At 48.0% G+C, this 16,252-nt stretch overlaps 1 protein-coding gene across 3 annotated transcripts; it reads right to left on the reverse strand.

Annotated features, from left to right (window-relative positions):
- Positions 1-326: 326 nt before the first annotated feature.
- Positions 327-12,367, reverse strand: LOC122372899 (aspartate aminotransferase, mitochondrial-like). 3 transcript variants are annotated; one of them, XM_043350574.1, is made up of 2 exons: positions 12,205-12,367; positions 327-2,104 (listed from the first exon to the last, which is right to left on the reverse strand). In XM_043350574.1, exon 2 carries the CDS (start codon positions 2,073-2,075, stop codon positions 795-797), a length of 1,281 nt encoding a protein of 426 aa, XP_043206509.1. In that variant the 5' UTR covers positions 2,076-2,104; positions 12,205-12,367; the 3' UTR covers positions 327-794. The 3 variants fall into 3 exon arrangements, with proteins under 3 accessions (XP_043206509.1, XP_043206523.1, XP_043206516.1); XM_043350588.1 differs by lacking the exon at positions 12,205-12,367 and adding an exon at positions 11,976-11,998; XM_043350581.1 differs by lacking the exon at positions 12,205-12,367 and adding an exon at positions 11,777-11,976.
- Between the last annotated feature and the right edge of the window lie 3,885 nt (positions 12,368-16,252).

Below are 16,252 nucleotides of genomic sequence, written 5' to 3' on the forward strand. Positions count from 1 at the left end.
CCGGGCCGGCGCGGCGCGCTGCGGCAGCCAGAGCGGACGGCACGCGGCGGAGTCACCGGCTCGGAACGGGATGGGCACGGACGGCAGCAGCCGAGCGGCTGCAGGTAGTGTGGCTGCAGCGCACTACTCCAGAGTGACTGCAGAGCAGTGGTAGAAGGCTGTGTCGGTCAACATAGTACCTGTACATATAAATAAAGTGCGAGTGCTGTCATGGTCAGTAAACTTTGTAGGTGTCGTGTATTTGAAGGTACTCAATATATCGGCCCAATGCAGCATTTTCATCTCCCTTGTTTAGCGTACGCTACCTTATCAAGAACAAGACAAGCTAAAAACGCAGCAATTACACCGCGCCAATCGTAATGTATTCTACAATCATCCTCCTTTACACAGAAATACCTCCAAATAACACACTTTTCACTGCCAAGAGAAAACCCTATTTGCTTTAAAAAAGCAGAGACATTCGCGTTGACAGACTCTCCGTCGTGGAAATCCCATCGTGCCACATCCGTAAAATAAACTAGTCTGGCAGCGTAGACTGTAGAGCGTCACTGCGTAACAGAAACCGTCATTGTGTCACAGGTACCGTCACTGCGTCACAGAAACGGTCACTATGTCACACAGACCGTCACTGTTATCAAGACAGTTACTGGGTCGCAGGGGCCGTCACTGCATCACAGAGACCGTCACCGCATCCATCAGCGACATTTATAACAACGCAGCGCGCTGTCGCAGCGGCCGCCACCTGAGCACCTCTCGTCGCTCGCACCTACCAACCTGCCGGTGCTGCGGCCGTCCTACTTGGTCACCTGGTGCATGGCGTGCGCCAGGTAGTCGACGTTGCCGGACGTGACGCCGGCCATGGAGATGCGGCCGTCCTTGGTCAGGTAGACGCTGAACTCGCTTGTCAGCCGCCCCACCTGGTCCGGCTTCATGCCCGTGAAACAGAACATGCCGATCTGGTCGGTGATGTGCTGCCAGTTGCGCGTGCTGCCCTCGCGCGCCAGACCGTCGCGCAGCCTGGTGCGCATGCCGATGATGCGGTCGGCCATGAGTTTGACGTCGCCCAGCCACTGCTGCTTCAGCGCCGGCGTGCCCAGGATCTTGCTGACGATGCGCGCGCCGTGGATGGGCGGGTTGGAGTACATCGGCCGGATGAGGATCTTCACCTGGGACATGACCCGCGCCGCCTCCTCCTTGTCCGAGCAGATCAGGCTGAAGGCGCCGGCACGCTCGCCGTACAGGCCCATGTTCTTGGCGAACGACTGCGACAGCGCGATGCAGTGGCCATCGTCAAGGAACTGGCGCACGGCCTGCGCGTCCCGTTCGCAGTCGCCCGACGCGAAGCCCTGGTACGCCATGTCGAAGTAGGGGAAGATGTTCTTTTTGCGGATGAGGCTGGACATCTCCTTCCACTGCTCGGGCCGCGGGTCGACTCCGGTCGGGTTGTGCGCGCAGGCGTGCAACATGATGAGTGAGCGTTCCGGCATCTTAGCGATGTCCTGCATGGCGCCCTCGAAGTCGAAGCCACACGTGCTGGGGTCGTAGTAGCGGTAATGCTGCACCTCCATGCCGGCGTGCTTGAAGATGGGAATGTGGTTACCCCACGTGGGGGTGGGCAGCCACACGACCTTGGGGCCGGTGAAGAACTTTGAGAAGAACTCGGCGCCGACGCGCAGCGAGCCCGTGCCCGAGATGCACTGGGTGGTGACGTTGAGCCCGTCCTGCACCCAGCGGTTGCCCTCGCCCAGCGCCAGGTTGGCGGCCATGGTGCAGAAGTCGGGCAGGCCCGTGATGCCGGCGTACTCCTTGTCCATCATGGCCTCCACCAGCTCCTTCTCGGCGGTGCGCACGCTCGGCAACACAAACGGCTTGCCGTTATCGTCACGGTAGGCGCCGACGCCCAGGTTGATCTTTTTTGGGTTGGTGTCGCGCTTAAAGGCCTCCGTGACGCCGAGGATGGCGTCCGGCGGCCCCATCTCGACGTTACTCCACCAGGAGCTGCATCGCGCCGCCGCCGGCGTCGCCACGCTCCGCAGGCTCAGGCCTAGTCGGCGAGATGAGTTGAGCAGGGCCATGGTCTAACTCCGGCGGCACCAGGGACGGCCTGTAAAACAACAGCAAGCCCATCATATTGTATAACTCTAAACCAGCTATCCATTCATATGATCTGTTCAATCATTTGCTCAGCAATCAACCCACGCGCCGAAAAGGGAGCTACTCTCCCCTTGTTTTCAGCAGTATCTGGCAAATTTCCAGCACCACTTCCCCCATCCATTCTACACATGCTAACCGAAAACCATTCAGAGGACAGAGCCTGTGACTGGTCAGCCCGAAATGAAGTAAAAGTGACGTCTTATTCTGCAATGTTCACCCTCGCCGGCACAGGGGGATTGATGCAGCCCCCTCCCCCCCACTAAGGTTTCTTGCAAATATCTCGCGTAAAAAGCGGCCGAGCGCAACGAAACTTCAGTACCCTCGCGTTGATCTATTTTACACCTACCCTGAAAATTTCATGATCCTGACCCAAATGACCTTTGACCTGTGACCTACTTTTCGAGACCATATTTGGCCGGAATCGCGATTCGGAGTATGTCGGCTCGCATTAGCCGCGCGTCTGCAGTCTTTTCGTGGTTTCAAGCGTTCAAACATGTGATTTGATGATCCCCCATGCATTAGGGTGGATGCCAAGGTCACCTGAAGGTCAGATCAGGTCATTGAACTTTGATGACATCGGTCGACTTTTTCGAGTTTTACATGTTGCTAGGCTAGTTTTTGGAGCTGAATTCGAATTTAGCAACCATATGAACATTTAGGAAGTAGTTTTGGTGCCTTCGTAACATGCAACAAAGCTGTCAGAGGCGGTTGACACGCACTGCGAATACCCGATAGGTATTCGCAGTACTGGTTGACCTGACCTGACCAGACCCGACCTGGCCTAAATGCATAAATACATCATTTGTGATCAAAACTAACATGACATTCGCGATCAGCACCCCGAAAAACCTCATAGCAACCACAAATTACGACGTTCTAACAGGTCCCGACTTTCCCGACTTTTGGGTCATTGATCTGACCTGGAAGGTCAACCGATGACCTAGAACCTTAAAATTGGGTACCATCGGCTTCCTCTCATCAGGGCAACACGCTCGTTTTTTCCGCAAACCTCTAGCTTGATCAGGGGCGAGACGGCAAGGGGAGGGTCCAACGGACCCCCCCCCCCCTTATACGTTCGCGGCTGGCAAAACACCAATACGGGCGAGGGTTAACCGTATAACTGATTTCCTAGAAGTTATTTTGTGTAGTGTGACTGAGGACTGCGGGGTCCGAGCCGCGGAGTCGGTCAGAGAACTGAAGTTCTGGCCAGAGTCGGAGCTGGCGTCACCGAAACAGTGTCACCGAAATTTGTCAATATGGGTGGAACAAGGCACCCAAATGAAAATAATTTTCCACTCAGACCTCCAACTTTCAAGAGAAATTTACCACACATAAAAGAGCATCTGCTTGCATGATCGCATCATATTCTACCATTGTACAGAAAAGTGTGCAAACTTTCCTTCCTCTGTTCTTTATATTCGGGGGGGGGGGGGGCTAATCTTATCAAGAACATACCACCCTCATCCCTTTTTTGGTGAGGAATTTTCCCCTCTAACACTGAAGCATTAAAATAATTTTGTGACACTGCACCGAAATCGTTTTCTGGAGTCACAGACTTCGACTCCGAAGTCGGGGTCGATATTCTCTGCCCTGAAATCATGCTCTTAACTGGTTAATCGAAATTTTAGTGCCCTGGTCGAAATATATGAAGCCTGTTTTGACCTGAAGTATATGGCGTCGGCACACGTGGAATCCGTGGATGACGATATAAAAACAGCAGTTTCCCGAGGACGAGTGGGATAAGAGCTGGGTTCTGTTGGTCGTGGTGGCTGGTGGACAGGTGGATGGCGGTTGTATAGGGGTCAGACCAATATAGGCCCACGTCCCACACTGAGTATCTCTTGGACCGTCTCATACCTCTTGGACGTCTCGAGGTCCTCTCACACCAGCACCAGGTCCTTCTCAGGCCATGGTGAGCTCCTTCGACTGTCGCTTTGGCTAGCACTGGAGGATGGCCGTTTGAGAGTGAGGGTATTACTTGAGTATTGTGAATGCTCTAAAATGTCTGGCTTATGCAGCTGTCACTCCACCCCGAGATTTTCGGACCGAACTTCAGACCTGGTGGATGTAACTGAGCTGCTGAAGTATGTACCTGAGGTCTTCTTTGTGTACGGTCGAAGTGACCAGCATCAGTATTATTTAAAGGTTTACATAGCCTTGCTTTTAAATGGACCCTCCCACCTTCAAAAAAAAAAAAAAAAAAATGAACTGGCATCAAAGTGGCGTCGACTGTAGCATTGTTCAGATTGAACAAAAATGAATATCTACCAAGTTTCATTGAAAAACATAAACCGCTTTTTTGAGATATTAGGCAATTACTTTTGGTTATTTTTCGGAGCCTTCGCTGTTCCTTCCTACGACATCATTTGGAAGCAATAATTTGGTATCTTGAAAAGTGCGGCACTTGCGGCAGATGTTGCGCGCAAATAGCATACACCACCACTGCTTCACAAAGATGTCAGTATAAGGTTTTAAATCGCTAGATCTGCGCTGACGTCACAAATTCAGGGGGGGTATTCAAATGCATTAGCCGCTCTGAAAGTCTGAATCCTAAGTGCTGCAATTTTGAAATTAAATATCTCCGAATTAAAGCCTTTCTCGATGTTGTGAGTGCCCAAACCGGTAAGTGCGAGTCCGGGACCCCAATTTGGCTATCTTAGCTCAAAACTTATGTTGAGGTGGGATAGTCACTTTAAAGACGGTTTATTTCTGTTACATGGCTCCAATGTGAATGACCGTTGCAAATGTTCCCTTTTTAACCCGCGCACCGACGGAGGGGGCGGTTAACCGCCCTCCCCCCCTGAGGTTTTTCGCGGATAGCGGAAAAATCGCGGGAGTAGCGTAGCGAAATTTGGCATGACTTTTCCCTCATCAATTTTACACATGGTGTGCAAGTGACTTCTGAACGGATCCTTCCGCTTTTGGGGCCCTGCCGGGCTCCAAATTGCCCTGGTTCTGCCCAAAAGTGGAGCCGAAGGACCCAGTTACGGACCCGTTTATGGCCCGGCACATCACTGAACCCGAAGGCTCGAACAAATCCTTCTGAACAGGCCCTTCCGCTTTTTGGTTCTGCCGGCCCCAAACTGTCCCTGGATAGACCAAAAGCGGGCTCTTCCGACCCGCTTTCGGGCTGCCTAAGCCCTAACGGGCCCGGCAACGGGCCCTGCCGGGCCCTCTTTTGGGGCCCGGCAGGGCCCAGGGAGGGGCGACCGTCCCCGTCGCCCCCCCCCCCTTGGATACGTCCCTGGTAGAAAACCAATAGGTCCGGCGAGGGTTAAGTTTGACATTAAGAGGAATGTATTTTCAAGCTTGATTTTCCAACCTTTCACCTTTTCAGTCTAAATTTTCCACTATCTTTGCCCCAGGGGCCTTGGAGCAATTCTAGAACATTGCATCATAACAGCCAATATTATTAATTATCATAGCATATTCAACTTAAATTCATTAAATGAGCCTTGGCCCTTGATTCATTCATTTATAAAGCATTTTCACATGCATTAAAGGTAGTGTGCCACCTTCCAATGATTTCCCATTTTATTTTTCCTAGGATAAGAAGCTTCTGTTTTTACCTAATATCGAAAAAAAATCAAAAATGGGCATGGAATAGTGCCTTTTTCGCCTAAAAGTTTATCGGTTTTTCGATATGTATAACAACTGTAGTGGGCTGACCTGCAAACAGGCGTCGGCAACAATCGCGAATGCGGCGCACATGTGACAAAAAGCAAAGGTCATTATAGAGTTACGACGTACGGGAATGAGTTATCAGCTGTCTAATCGTAGAAAACACAATGTCGAACTTAAACTGTAAGCCTGTATTGGTATTGTTTCTTTAATTTGGCTGTCGAACATTAATTTATGGTTTGAAATATGATTTTATGTAAAATAATTGATATGAAACAGCCGTCTCTTAAGTTATGACCCCATTTCACCACACGCAAGTGGCAGAAATGACAATGATCAGCTGACGCATTTTTCTTGGCCGAAGTCAGAGCGCGCGGCCCGACGCACCACGCGTATTTGGAAATTCCGACCTCGACGAGCATCAGAAGCCACCTAACAGGCGTGTTCGAAACCGCAGGAGATGATGATGAACGGGTTTATCGAAACTTGATTGGATGAGCCTATCGGTAATAGCGATTTTAGTGTGTGCATTTATTGTTCATAGTGGTGTTAAATGTGGTTGGGGTACGACCGACAACCCGTCGGGGCGAATTTCGCACTGGGGTACTCAAAATTTGAAGAATTTAAGACGTTTCCATGAGTTTTGAAGGTATGGATAAGTTCTAAAAATCCGGTTCTCCTTATCCGGGTCATAAACTCCATATGGTCCAAGAAAGCTGGCACACTACCTTTAACACGCGCACCGACGGGGGGCGGATGGGGGCGGATATCCGCCCTCCCCCCTGAGGTTTTTCGTGAATAGCGGGAAAACCGCGGCGCGTAGCGCCGCGAAATTTGGTACGACTATTCCCTCATCAATTTTACACATGGTGTGCATGTTTGAACCTCCTAACTTTTAAGGTCAGGTCACCAGGTCACTTTGAATGACCCAACCTCAAGTCACTTTTTTGCAACTTTGTCACCGTGCCAGAGCTACAGTAGATGTCGAGGGCCTTTGAAAGTCGCAGGATGGTATTAGGTCATTAGTAGCTACAATTTGTATATCTCGGAATTTTGATATCGGTGACCTAAGGTCAGGTCAATTTCGCGACCTCCCCATTATAAGTCAATGGGGGAAAAATCAACTCCCTGTTTTTACCACTAAAACGGGTCGGAATGGCCCCATATACCATACATGACTTTATATACGATCAACCTTCACTACCTTGAGGTCTGTTTTGCTGTTGGGCAGCTGTAAGGTCATGTGACGTCATCAAAGGTCACCAAAGGTTTTTTTGCCAATAACTCCGTACAGGAACAAGATACAGCCGCGCGGATGGTCTCATTGTGTTCAGCTCGTCAAGACGCATCGAATGATTTACATGATGACCTCGAGGTCACGTGACCTGAGGTCAACCTTTGACCTTGACCTTTCGAGGTCAACATATATATCATTCGATGCGGATTGACGAGAGGATCACGATGATGCCCTTAGTTTGTTCCTATCTTGACTAATTCGAAAGTTATTCGAGAAAAACTCTCCATATCTAGCGCCGCCATTTAGACTTTTTCGATCCCTGTGACGCCATCTTTGACCTGACCTGAAAATGACCTTAGTAAAAATTGTAGACCTTGACCGTGCGTATCCGATGCCGTTTACCGCTTGTCGCTATCTTGCTTCGTTCTCGAGATCTCAGGGGCCTGCTCGGTGCGCATGTTATTCATTTAAGAAATGCTGGTGGAAATGAGTCCATTAGTGATTGAAGGCCAGTTCAGTTGGTGACTTACCAGGGAAATAAGCTAAAATTAGAGCCCTCTATTTAATGGTCCTGTCCACTGAACTCCATAATGTGGAAGGCGCATCGGCCGCCAGATGGTGTCCAACGGTGCCGCCATGTTGCGCAGACCAGGAAGCGGCCGCCGCCCGTGTTGGGGAATAGGGAATTCGGGACCTCGATTTACGTTTGCGGTCACTGCATCCGTTACGTTCAAGTTATGTGGACACGGAACCCGGCATCTTACGCAGAATTGAGTGGAGAACAAGATGAAATCCTAAAAAATCCTCAGATACAAGGAACTAATACGTTAAACCCTTATAAGTCAATGGGGAAATATGAAAATTGCTATTTTGGCGCCGAGAATGATCTGAAACTATCTCAAGCATATAGAATCATGATTTCATGCACTCCTTGCAAGGTTCTATGCTTCATGTTTGCATTGTTGCCCGTCATTTGTGACGTCACAAGGGTCACAATTTTTCTTCAATAACTCCCGATCAAATTGAGCTAGCGAGTCGGGAAAGCCACCAATGGACTCAGGAAGACCTGCCGAATCGAATGATATGCGACATGACCTCTTTCGACCAACTTCGTGACCTGGGGGTGCTGACCTGACCTTGACCTGAGGTCAACACCCTAAGTTGACCTGACCCGAATAAAAAGCATATCACTCGATGCGCCTGAAATAGCTGAACACGATGATGCTAAAATCGGGGCTCTACGGCCATTTTTGGCGAAGTTATTTACCAAAACCGAACCCGTGCCTTAGATCACTTGAACTGACCTCAGAGGTCACCGGTTGACCTGAGACCTTGAAAGCGGGTTCCTACCAGTCACTCTGCATTATACTTTGCCGCATACGACCACTTTACCGCTTAATTCTAGTTGAATTAGCGGCGCATTAGCGAGGTGGGTTCAATCAATCCCCTCGGCCGGGGCAAATGTAGGTCCGGCGAGTGAATTTGAGGAATTCTGAAGATACGATCGTATTCCCCACTCAATTCTGCGTAAGATGCCGGGCTCCGTATCTACGTAACTTGATCGTAACGGATACGGCGGCCGCAAACGTAAATCGAGGTCCCGAATTCCCTATTCCTCAACACAGGCGGCAGCCGGTTCCTGGTCTGCGCAATATGGCCGCCACCGTTAGACACTACGGCCAATAGGGTTGAAGCGGCAGTGCTCCCTGTGGTCCTGTCCCATGTTGAAGAGATACCCCTAAAAGTGTAATCTTTTATCAGCCCTTATACAGCAAGGCAACACTTCTCAGACCAGTGGGCAGTGAATGGTATCAACAGAAAGAGAAATTGTCAAATATTATCATAGAGCAGTAAAAATAAAATGAAAATGTTTCTCCAGCGAAGAAATCAGTCCTAAACATAAGCTAAATATTGATCCTATTTTGCCACCAGAGTCAAATATAGATCCTCCTATCACCTGATAGGCTAAAAATAATGCTGATCCTGCTGCTCAGGCAGAACTATTTTTCTCGCAAATTAATTTTGTAATTAGTTATTTTTTAAACAAAAGATTGTACTTCAGAAAGATAGGACGATTTTATATGGAGCTGTATTTATAAAAATTAATCATCATGGTAAGCTTGTTTATATTGTTTTCTTAATCAACATATCCTCATAGTTTGGAGTCATATTTCAGCATGTTCTACAGGAAGTTGAGCATTATTTCAGGACCAATCTTTTCCTTGTTCATTTGTCCATCAATCACAACATTTCCAGGGTGGAACTATTAGTTTTCAGGCAGTCCAAGCAGTTTTCATGAGAAGGGTACCAAAATGGTGTCATTTTTAGATCCTTTATACAGGACTCTATGGGAGGCAGTGCTGTCACAGGATCATAAAATTGAGTGCTCCAATTTTAGCTTATTTTCCTGGTAAATTGAAGTAACCAACTGAGTTTGAACAACACAAAAATGCCAAATGCCAGTATCTTAATCTGTAAGTCCACTGCAAAGTTAACAAGCCACATGTGAAAAGTTACAAGACAAAAACTATTATGTATCACCCAGCAGTTTTAGGTGGCCATTCTGGACAGGTGCCCTCAGGCCTCAGGGCTTGCAGCAATGGGCGTCACTGAATGCAAATAATACATATTAAAAATCATAGCCTACAGATTCCTAAAATTTGCAAGCTACAGCCTACAAGAATCATAAATAATATTTAAAGGTGCTAGAATTGGTGTTATATAATACTGAACGAGGCCGGTGTAAATAAATTTTCAAGACCGAGGTCCTTACTGGATTTTTGAACGAGGCCGAAGGCCGAGTTCAAAAATCAGTAAGGACTGAGGTCTTGAAAATTTATCACCGGCCGAGTTTGGTATGTATTTTACTGTATGCCAACGATAAATTTATTTTCTGGACCGAAGCTCTTAGCCGACTTAGGAACGAGACCATCCCAAAATGCTGGCTTAAGTGCATTCTGGTAATGCATTTTTGACCGTGGTCAATTTGCTTACACCAGTTATTACCACACCCCTCTGGCTAATGTATTTGAATAGGCCAGGCATACAGTAATATGGTCTCCAAATATGCACTGTCAGGCCAACTCCTCCCAAGTGGCCACAAGTTTTTTTTTTGTCTGTAAGGCTAAGGTTTGTTGATTGATCAGCTATTTCAATGGCGCAGTAACAGTATAACTGCTGGCAAGCAACTGGCACATCTTGTGCAGATTGGATTAGTTTCCTTCCAAATCATTTCATTAAAAATATCAATAATTACGGAGCGAGCGAAGCGAGCGTAGTCTTTCCTTAGATTAACGGAAATTTCTGAGTATGAGCGGCCGGCCGTGGTCACGCTTTTGCGAGGCTTATATCTCAGCAACCACTTGACCGATTTACACGCGGTAATTTTTGTAGGGTAGCTTCATTCCTTCTACCAAGTATTGGACTATTCCCGATGCATGTGGGTGACCCCTTATGCACGTGCCACGTGCAAAACGAAGAGGTGTCAGTTTTGTAATTGTTGCAATATCTCGGTAACTACTTGGCCGATTGTGCTGAAAGTTGGCATGTAGGTAGGCACCCACTAGGCACTGCATATACATGTGCCAGAGTTGGGGTGCTGCTGCACGTGCGCACGTGCAGGGGTCGTTTCCAGATCTCGGGAACGGCTGGACCGATTGTGCTCAAATTTGGTGCACGGTTAGGGACCGGTTAATAGGGTGCCGTGCACAAGTCAGTTGGGACCCATTTTGCACGTGCGCACGTGCAGGGTGCCGCTTCCAGATCTCGAGAACGGCTGGGCCGATTGTGCCCAAATTTGGCACATCGCTAGAGACCAGTTAGTAGGGTGCCGTGCACAAGTCAGTTGGAGGTACCCCTCGCAATTTCGCACGTGCAAGGCCCACCCTCTCGCTCGCTCCGTTAGTCGCCCCAAAAGGCGTTATACTGGTGGTATGACGCAGCCAGCAACGTGGGTAAACGCATTCTCAGTTGGGGAAACTATGAGGTGAACATCCAAAAATTGATTGGTCAATTAATGGACTTTTGATGACCTTATATGGGCATAAATGCAGCCCCCGCGGTAAAAGTATACATTGAGTCCGAGTGACTGTTTAAAGATAAAGTTTTCATATTCTTACATTATTTGACATCCTGAATCCAAAAATGATACTTATATGTCTTGGAAATAAGAGAAAAAACATAATCAAACCTGACCTAACCTTACCTATTTACCTACAACCTACCAGCCTACAACCTACAAACCTACAACCTAACTTAGCCTAACCTACAAACCTACCAACCTAAAACCTAAAACCTACAAACCTACAACCTAACCTAACCTAAAACCTAAATTTTTTGCTGGTACATATTTGTATCAACAGCGTCACAATTGTCCACTCGGACCTAACATATACTAATACCGCCCCCGCTACTAAGGGTGAAAAACGATATTGGTATAACAAGCCGGTACTTGCGGTATCGTGTCCACTTATCACAAAGAAAAGGCTTCCATTTTCCACTAGGAATTAGCGTGATTTGATTAAATTCGGCAAATTGACTCGATAATGGCGATAGGAAAATGGCCTTTCTGCAGGTTCTGGGTGTCACAATCAGCTGGCCATTCAATAAATGGATTGTTGTTTTGAAAGAAAATTGATAAAATTTTATCTAATTGCAATAAACAAAGATATTAATTTTAAAATAATAACTTAACCCAAACCACAATTAGAAAAACCATAAACAAAATCATAAAAATTGACATTTTTAAACCACGGTACTGCTTACATTTTTTGAAGTCAGTTTCAATCCGCCATATTTGCCAATCACTGTTTGGCCTTGTGTTGTAACTGCAATTTAGAGGCGCCAGTTAATTGAGCACCGAGTGAGTGTAGGCCTTGTGTGGTTAAAAAAAACATTTTTATGCCTTACTTTTTCATTTGAATGCTAGGACGCATTGAAAGATGAAGTTGTCTGATTTTATGACCATATATGGTCATCGCCTCGCCCACTCCAGCCGTTGATTGGCTGATCCAATTTTTGTTTGGCTCCTCGTAGTTTCCCCAACTGTCATTCAGGGGATGAATAAAACGTGAGCGACGAACATAACAATAACCTAAAGGAAATACAAGTTAAGTTATGAACAGGCATAAGCCACGTAACCTTATTCACCCTTGAAAACAACAAGCGCAATTAACACCCATTACGCGACTCACCTGCAGCGAATCCCAGGCGAAAAAGAACCGCAGTCTACTACAGCCTTTGTTACCTATCAATATGTACAGTCGGCATTTGTGGTGCGATGCGGTGTATATGTCGCTGAAAGAAAAAAAGTCAACTACTAAATAAAAACATGTTTCTGTGAAAATTGACTAATACAATTGAAAGCAGAACGGGTAAAGTAAATAGAGTTACCTTTGATTTTAAACAGTCAATGCAAATTGCAAACATGAAACTATCTCAATTAAATCAGAATGCGTTGATGTTCGGAGGTGCGGCCCTCGAATGCCAGCAAACGAAAAAGCCCAATATTATTACAGTTCTCGGCAGGGGCGGCGCCACGGGTTTTTGAATGGGGTGGGGGGGGGGAGGGGGCGGGGCGGGGGGGGACGGATTGAGACCGAAAACTCCAAAAGTAGATGGGTACTGATCGTGTATGGAAAAAACGATCCACGTAACGCCGCGAAACTTGGTAAAGCCCTAAAGGCATCGAATGGTTCATCCCGTTTCCAAACTTATCCTAGGACGTCTAAGATCACCTTGTCAAGCATCCTTGCCTCTAGGTAAATCAAAATTTGCAGTCTTGCCAACCCTAAAGCTGGTTTCATACAAGTTGCGTATTGTTTAGGTATGAGTTGTAGTGCCAACTATTCTTATGTTTCGTACTTTCAAATTTGCGATCTTATGTCTGGTCAGCTTCATTGCTTCACCAATCACCATCATACAGCCATGGAGGAAAAGTGTGAATGTCTTCTGCACTGACAGTGACAAGCGCGCTAAAACTGCAAGATACTTTCACAGGGGCGGATCCAGGAATTTTCGGGAGGGGGGGGCGGCAAGTTGAAATAGGGGCGACCTGGCAATCCGGGGGCGCCAAACCGTCGTCAAAATCGAGAGTTTAAAACCCACGCCGTGGGGGGGGGGGGCGTTGTCACGTCCTCCCTAGGTTTTTCGCAAATATCTTTAAAACGGCTGCGCGCAGCGCCGCCGTTTTCAGTATACATTATCAGTTATCATATATTTTTTCTGCACATGTTGTAAAAATGTGAGACCCAGGTGATGCAAGATTAGGTCACCAAGTTATTCCACGTGACCTAACCTTAGAAAAAGTTCAAATGCTCACCATTGCTATACCGACTGAACGATCGCTTTGAAACTTTCAGCAGTTGATGAAAGCAACAATATTCATGAAATGTAGGTATATCACGGAATTTTGATATGTGACCTAAGGTCAGGTCAGCTTTGCGACCTCTCTATTATGTACCTATAGGTAAGTCTATGGGAGAAAATTGAAAGGCATCTCTTTTGGACGAGCGCCATTCTAGACAATCTCAAGCATTGGGATACAGATAAAATTAAAGGAAACAGTCCACTTTCCTGAAATCAGTATTTTGCTATCGATTTATGATTTTTTATGCTCAAAATAATCATGAAATAAAATAAAACCTTTTTGTAAAAACAATTATTTTCTTTATTTTAATATAGGGCGAACTATATTCTATGTAAAATAATGTTTGACGCGGAAGCTTATTACGCATTGACCAATCATATTGCGTAGCTCAAACCTACGAATACTGCATTGGCTGTAAGCAGCACGCTGATTGGCTGACGATGACGTGGCTGCATTCCTGTGCAAGGCACGCATTCCTCTACAAGGCACTCTTTTCGGAACGAGAAATGGAATTTCTTCGTCTAGGGTGATCGTTGAGCCGTAAAAGCTCCTGATTTGTGCTAGTCTCAGCTCAAGCTACGAAACTGCTATTCCAGCTCAAAACCCCATGTTAAAAGTGAACTATTTCCTTTAACACACTTAATAAGAACATTGCACCTGTGACCACTCATTAGTTATGTTCCAGAGGTTATCCCAGGTCATGAAAGGTTCACAGCTGTTTTTTTGTAAATAACTTTTGATAGATACATGCTAGAGCGATAAAAAACTCAGTTGTGTTCAGCTCGACGATACGGATCGACTGATATGCAATATGATCTTTCCCGGTCAGGTCATGACTTTGACATGAGGTCAAATTCTCAAAATTGCCTTTAAAAGTCATCATATTGTTCATTCGACGCGTCTCGAACAGAAACGTGATGCTGGCAAAGGTAACGTCGAGACTCTCTTGAGTCAAAAGTTATTACAGGAAGACATTGTTAATTCGTAAAACGGCTATTTTTAGAGTTTTTGCCCTCCGAAGACTAAACCGTTAACCTTGCGTCATATCTGAGGACAGGTTACGGAAACACCTTTGAAAGGGTTAACGAATGCGCTTTTCCGCTGCACTATAGCTGTATTGGTTTCCGAGTTAGATATGTGCCGGTGTTTCGAAAAAAAATGTTGAAATAGGCAACATTTTACTTTTGATGACCTATGGTGACCTGAGTCCTGACCTTTCACCTGACCTAAAAAAATGACAGAGTTGTTTTCGTCCTGTTTTTGGACGATCTTTCGAATGCCACTTACCGCGTGTCGCTACGCGGCCCAAGAGCCGAGTTAGACGAGGGGGCGTGACCCCCCCCCCCCAGCACGGCACGGAAAACTTAGACCACTAGCACGGCGCGGGTTAAATGTCGTAGATTGGCGCCGCTTCGTTAGCAAAAGAGATAAGCAAAAAGGTGGCCTCCATTTGCTGGTGCGTCCTTCTTCTCCCGGTGATGTCCCTCTTTTCTGGAAGCGTCTCACCTATACTGGTATGCCTCACTTCTCCCGGGGGCGCCCAACCTCTGCTTGGATCGCCCAATCCGTCATGGGGAGGCTCACTTTGCTGAAGTCGCCTCATTTCTTCTAAGAACGACCAATTTGCTGTAGGCGGCCCACTTATCTGGGACGCCCATTTTTTGCTAGAAGTGCCCCTCTTCTTCTTGATGCGTCCCGCTTCTACTGGGAGTGCACCTTTTCTGTTAGGGCACGCCTTTGCTGCTGGGGAGTCCCTTTTTCTACTGTGAATGGGGCGGCCCTTTCCTGTTCGGCGCCCCCAAACTCTGCTGGGGCGCCCCATTCCTGCGCAACTTTTGCTGGGGTGCCCCTCTCCTGCAGGGACACTTATCTTTTGCTAGAGACGCCTCTTCTGGGGGCGCCTTCTACTGCGGGGGACGTCTCTCTCCTGCCAGAGGCACCCTTTTTCTTCTTATGGGGCTCCTCTTTTTGCTTGGGCGCCCCTCTTCTGCTCGGAGCGGGGCACCACTCTCCTTTTACTGGGGCACAGCCCCTCTGCTGGGGTTGCCCTTCCGCTGCCTCAGGGGCGCCCCTCTTGTGCAGAATATACTCCTTTTCTTCTTGTAATGAGGCGCCCCTCTTCTACCGGGGGCGCCCAACAGCTGCTGTCTGCTGGGGCGCCCATCTGCTGCTGGGGCGTCTCTCGTCTGCCGGATATTTTCAATGGGGCGCCCCTATCCTGCTTGGCGAACTTTTGCTGTGGCGCCTCTCTTCTGCTGGGGCGCCCCCCTTCGCTAGGGCGCCCGTCTCCTGCTGGAGGCTCCTTTCTCCTGCTGGGCCCCCTCCGCTGCCGGCTGCGCCCCTTTTCTGCCAGTCGCACCCATTTTTTATTATGGGGCTCCTCTTTTTTTTGTTGGGGCGCCTATCTGCTGTTAGGGCGCCCCTCTTCTTCTTGGAATGGGGGCGCCTCTCTACTTTTGCTTGGGCGTCGCTCCTCTTCAGGGGGACACCTCTCCTGCCAGGAGTGCCCCTCTTGAACAGAAGGCATCTTTTTATTCTTGTAATAAGACGCCCCTCTTCTGCTGGGGGCGCCCATCTGCTTCTGGGGCGACTCTGATCTGCTGAGAATGGGCAATTGGGCGTCGCTGTCCTGCTTGGTGAGCCCAACTTCTGCTGGAGGCGCCCTATTTCTGCTCAACCTTTGCTGTGTTGCCTCTGTTTTGCTCGGGGCGCCCTCTCTGCCGCGGGCTATGGGCGCCTTTTTCGGATGTCGGGGGGGGGGGGCGGCCGCCCCCGCCGCCCCCCTGGATCCGCGCCTGTTTCAGAATCATGACGTCACCACCTGATCCATATGCAACGGGCAGGGTGCAGCTAGTGGAATGGCTAGCCGCCAG

Source organism: Amphibalanus amphitrite, unplaced genomic scaffold (assembly GCF_019059575.1).
Source record: "Amphibalanus amphitrite isolate SeventyFive unplaced genomic scaffold, NRLGWU_Aamphi_draft 000037F_arrow, whole genome shotgun sequence".
Lineage (NCBI taxonomy): Eukaryota > Metazoa > Arthropoda > Thecostraca > Balanomorpha > Balanidae > Amphibalanus > Amphibalanus amphitrite.

Coding starts and splice junctions, on each gene's coding strand:
- LOC122372899 (XM_043350574.1), bottom strand. CDS start 2,075: ATGGCCCTGCTCAACTCATCTCGCCGACTAGGCCTGAGCCTGCGGAGC.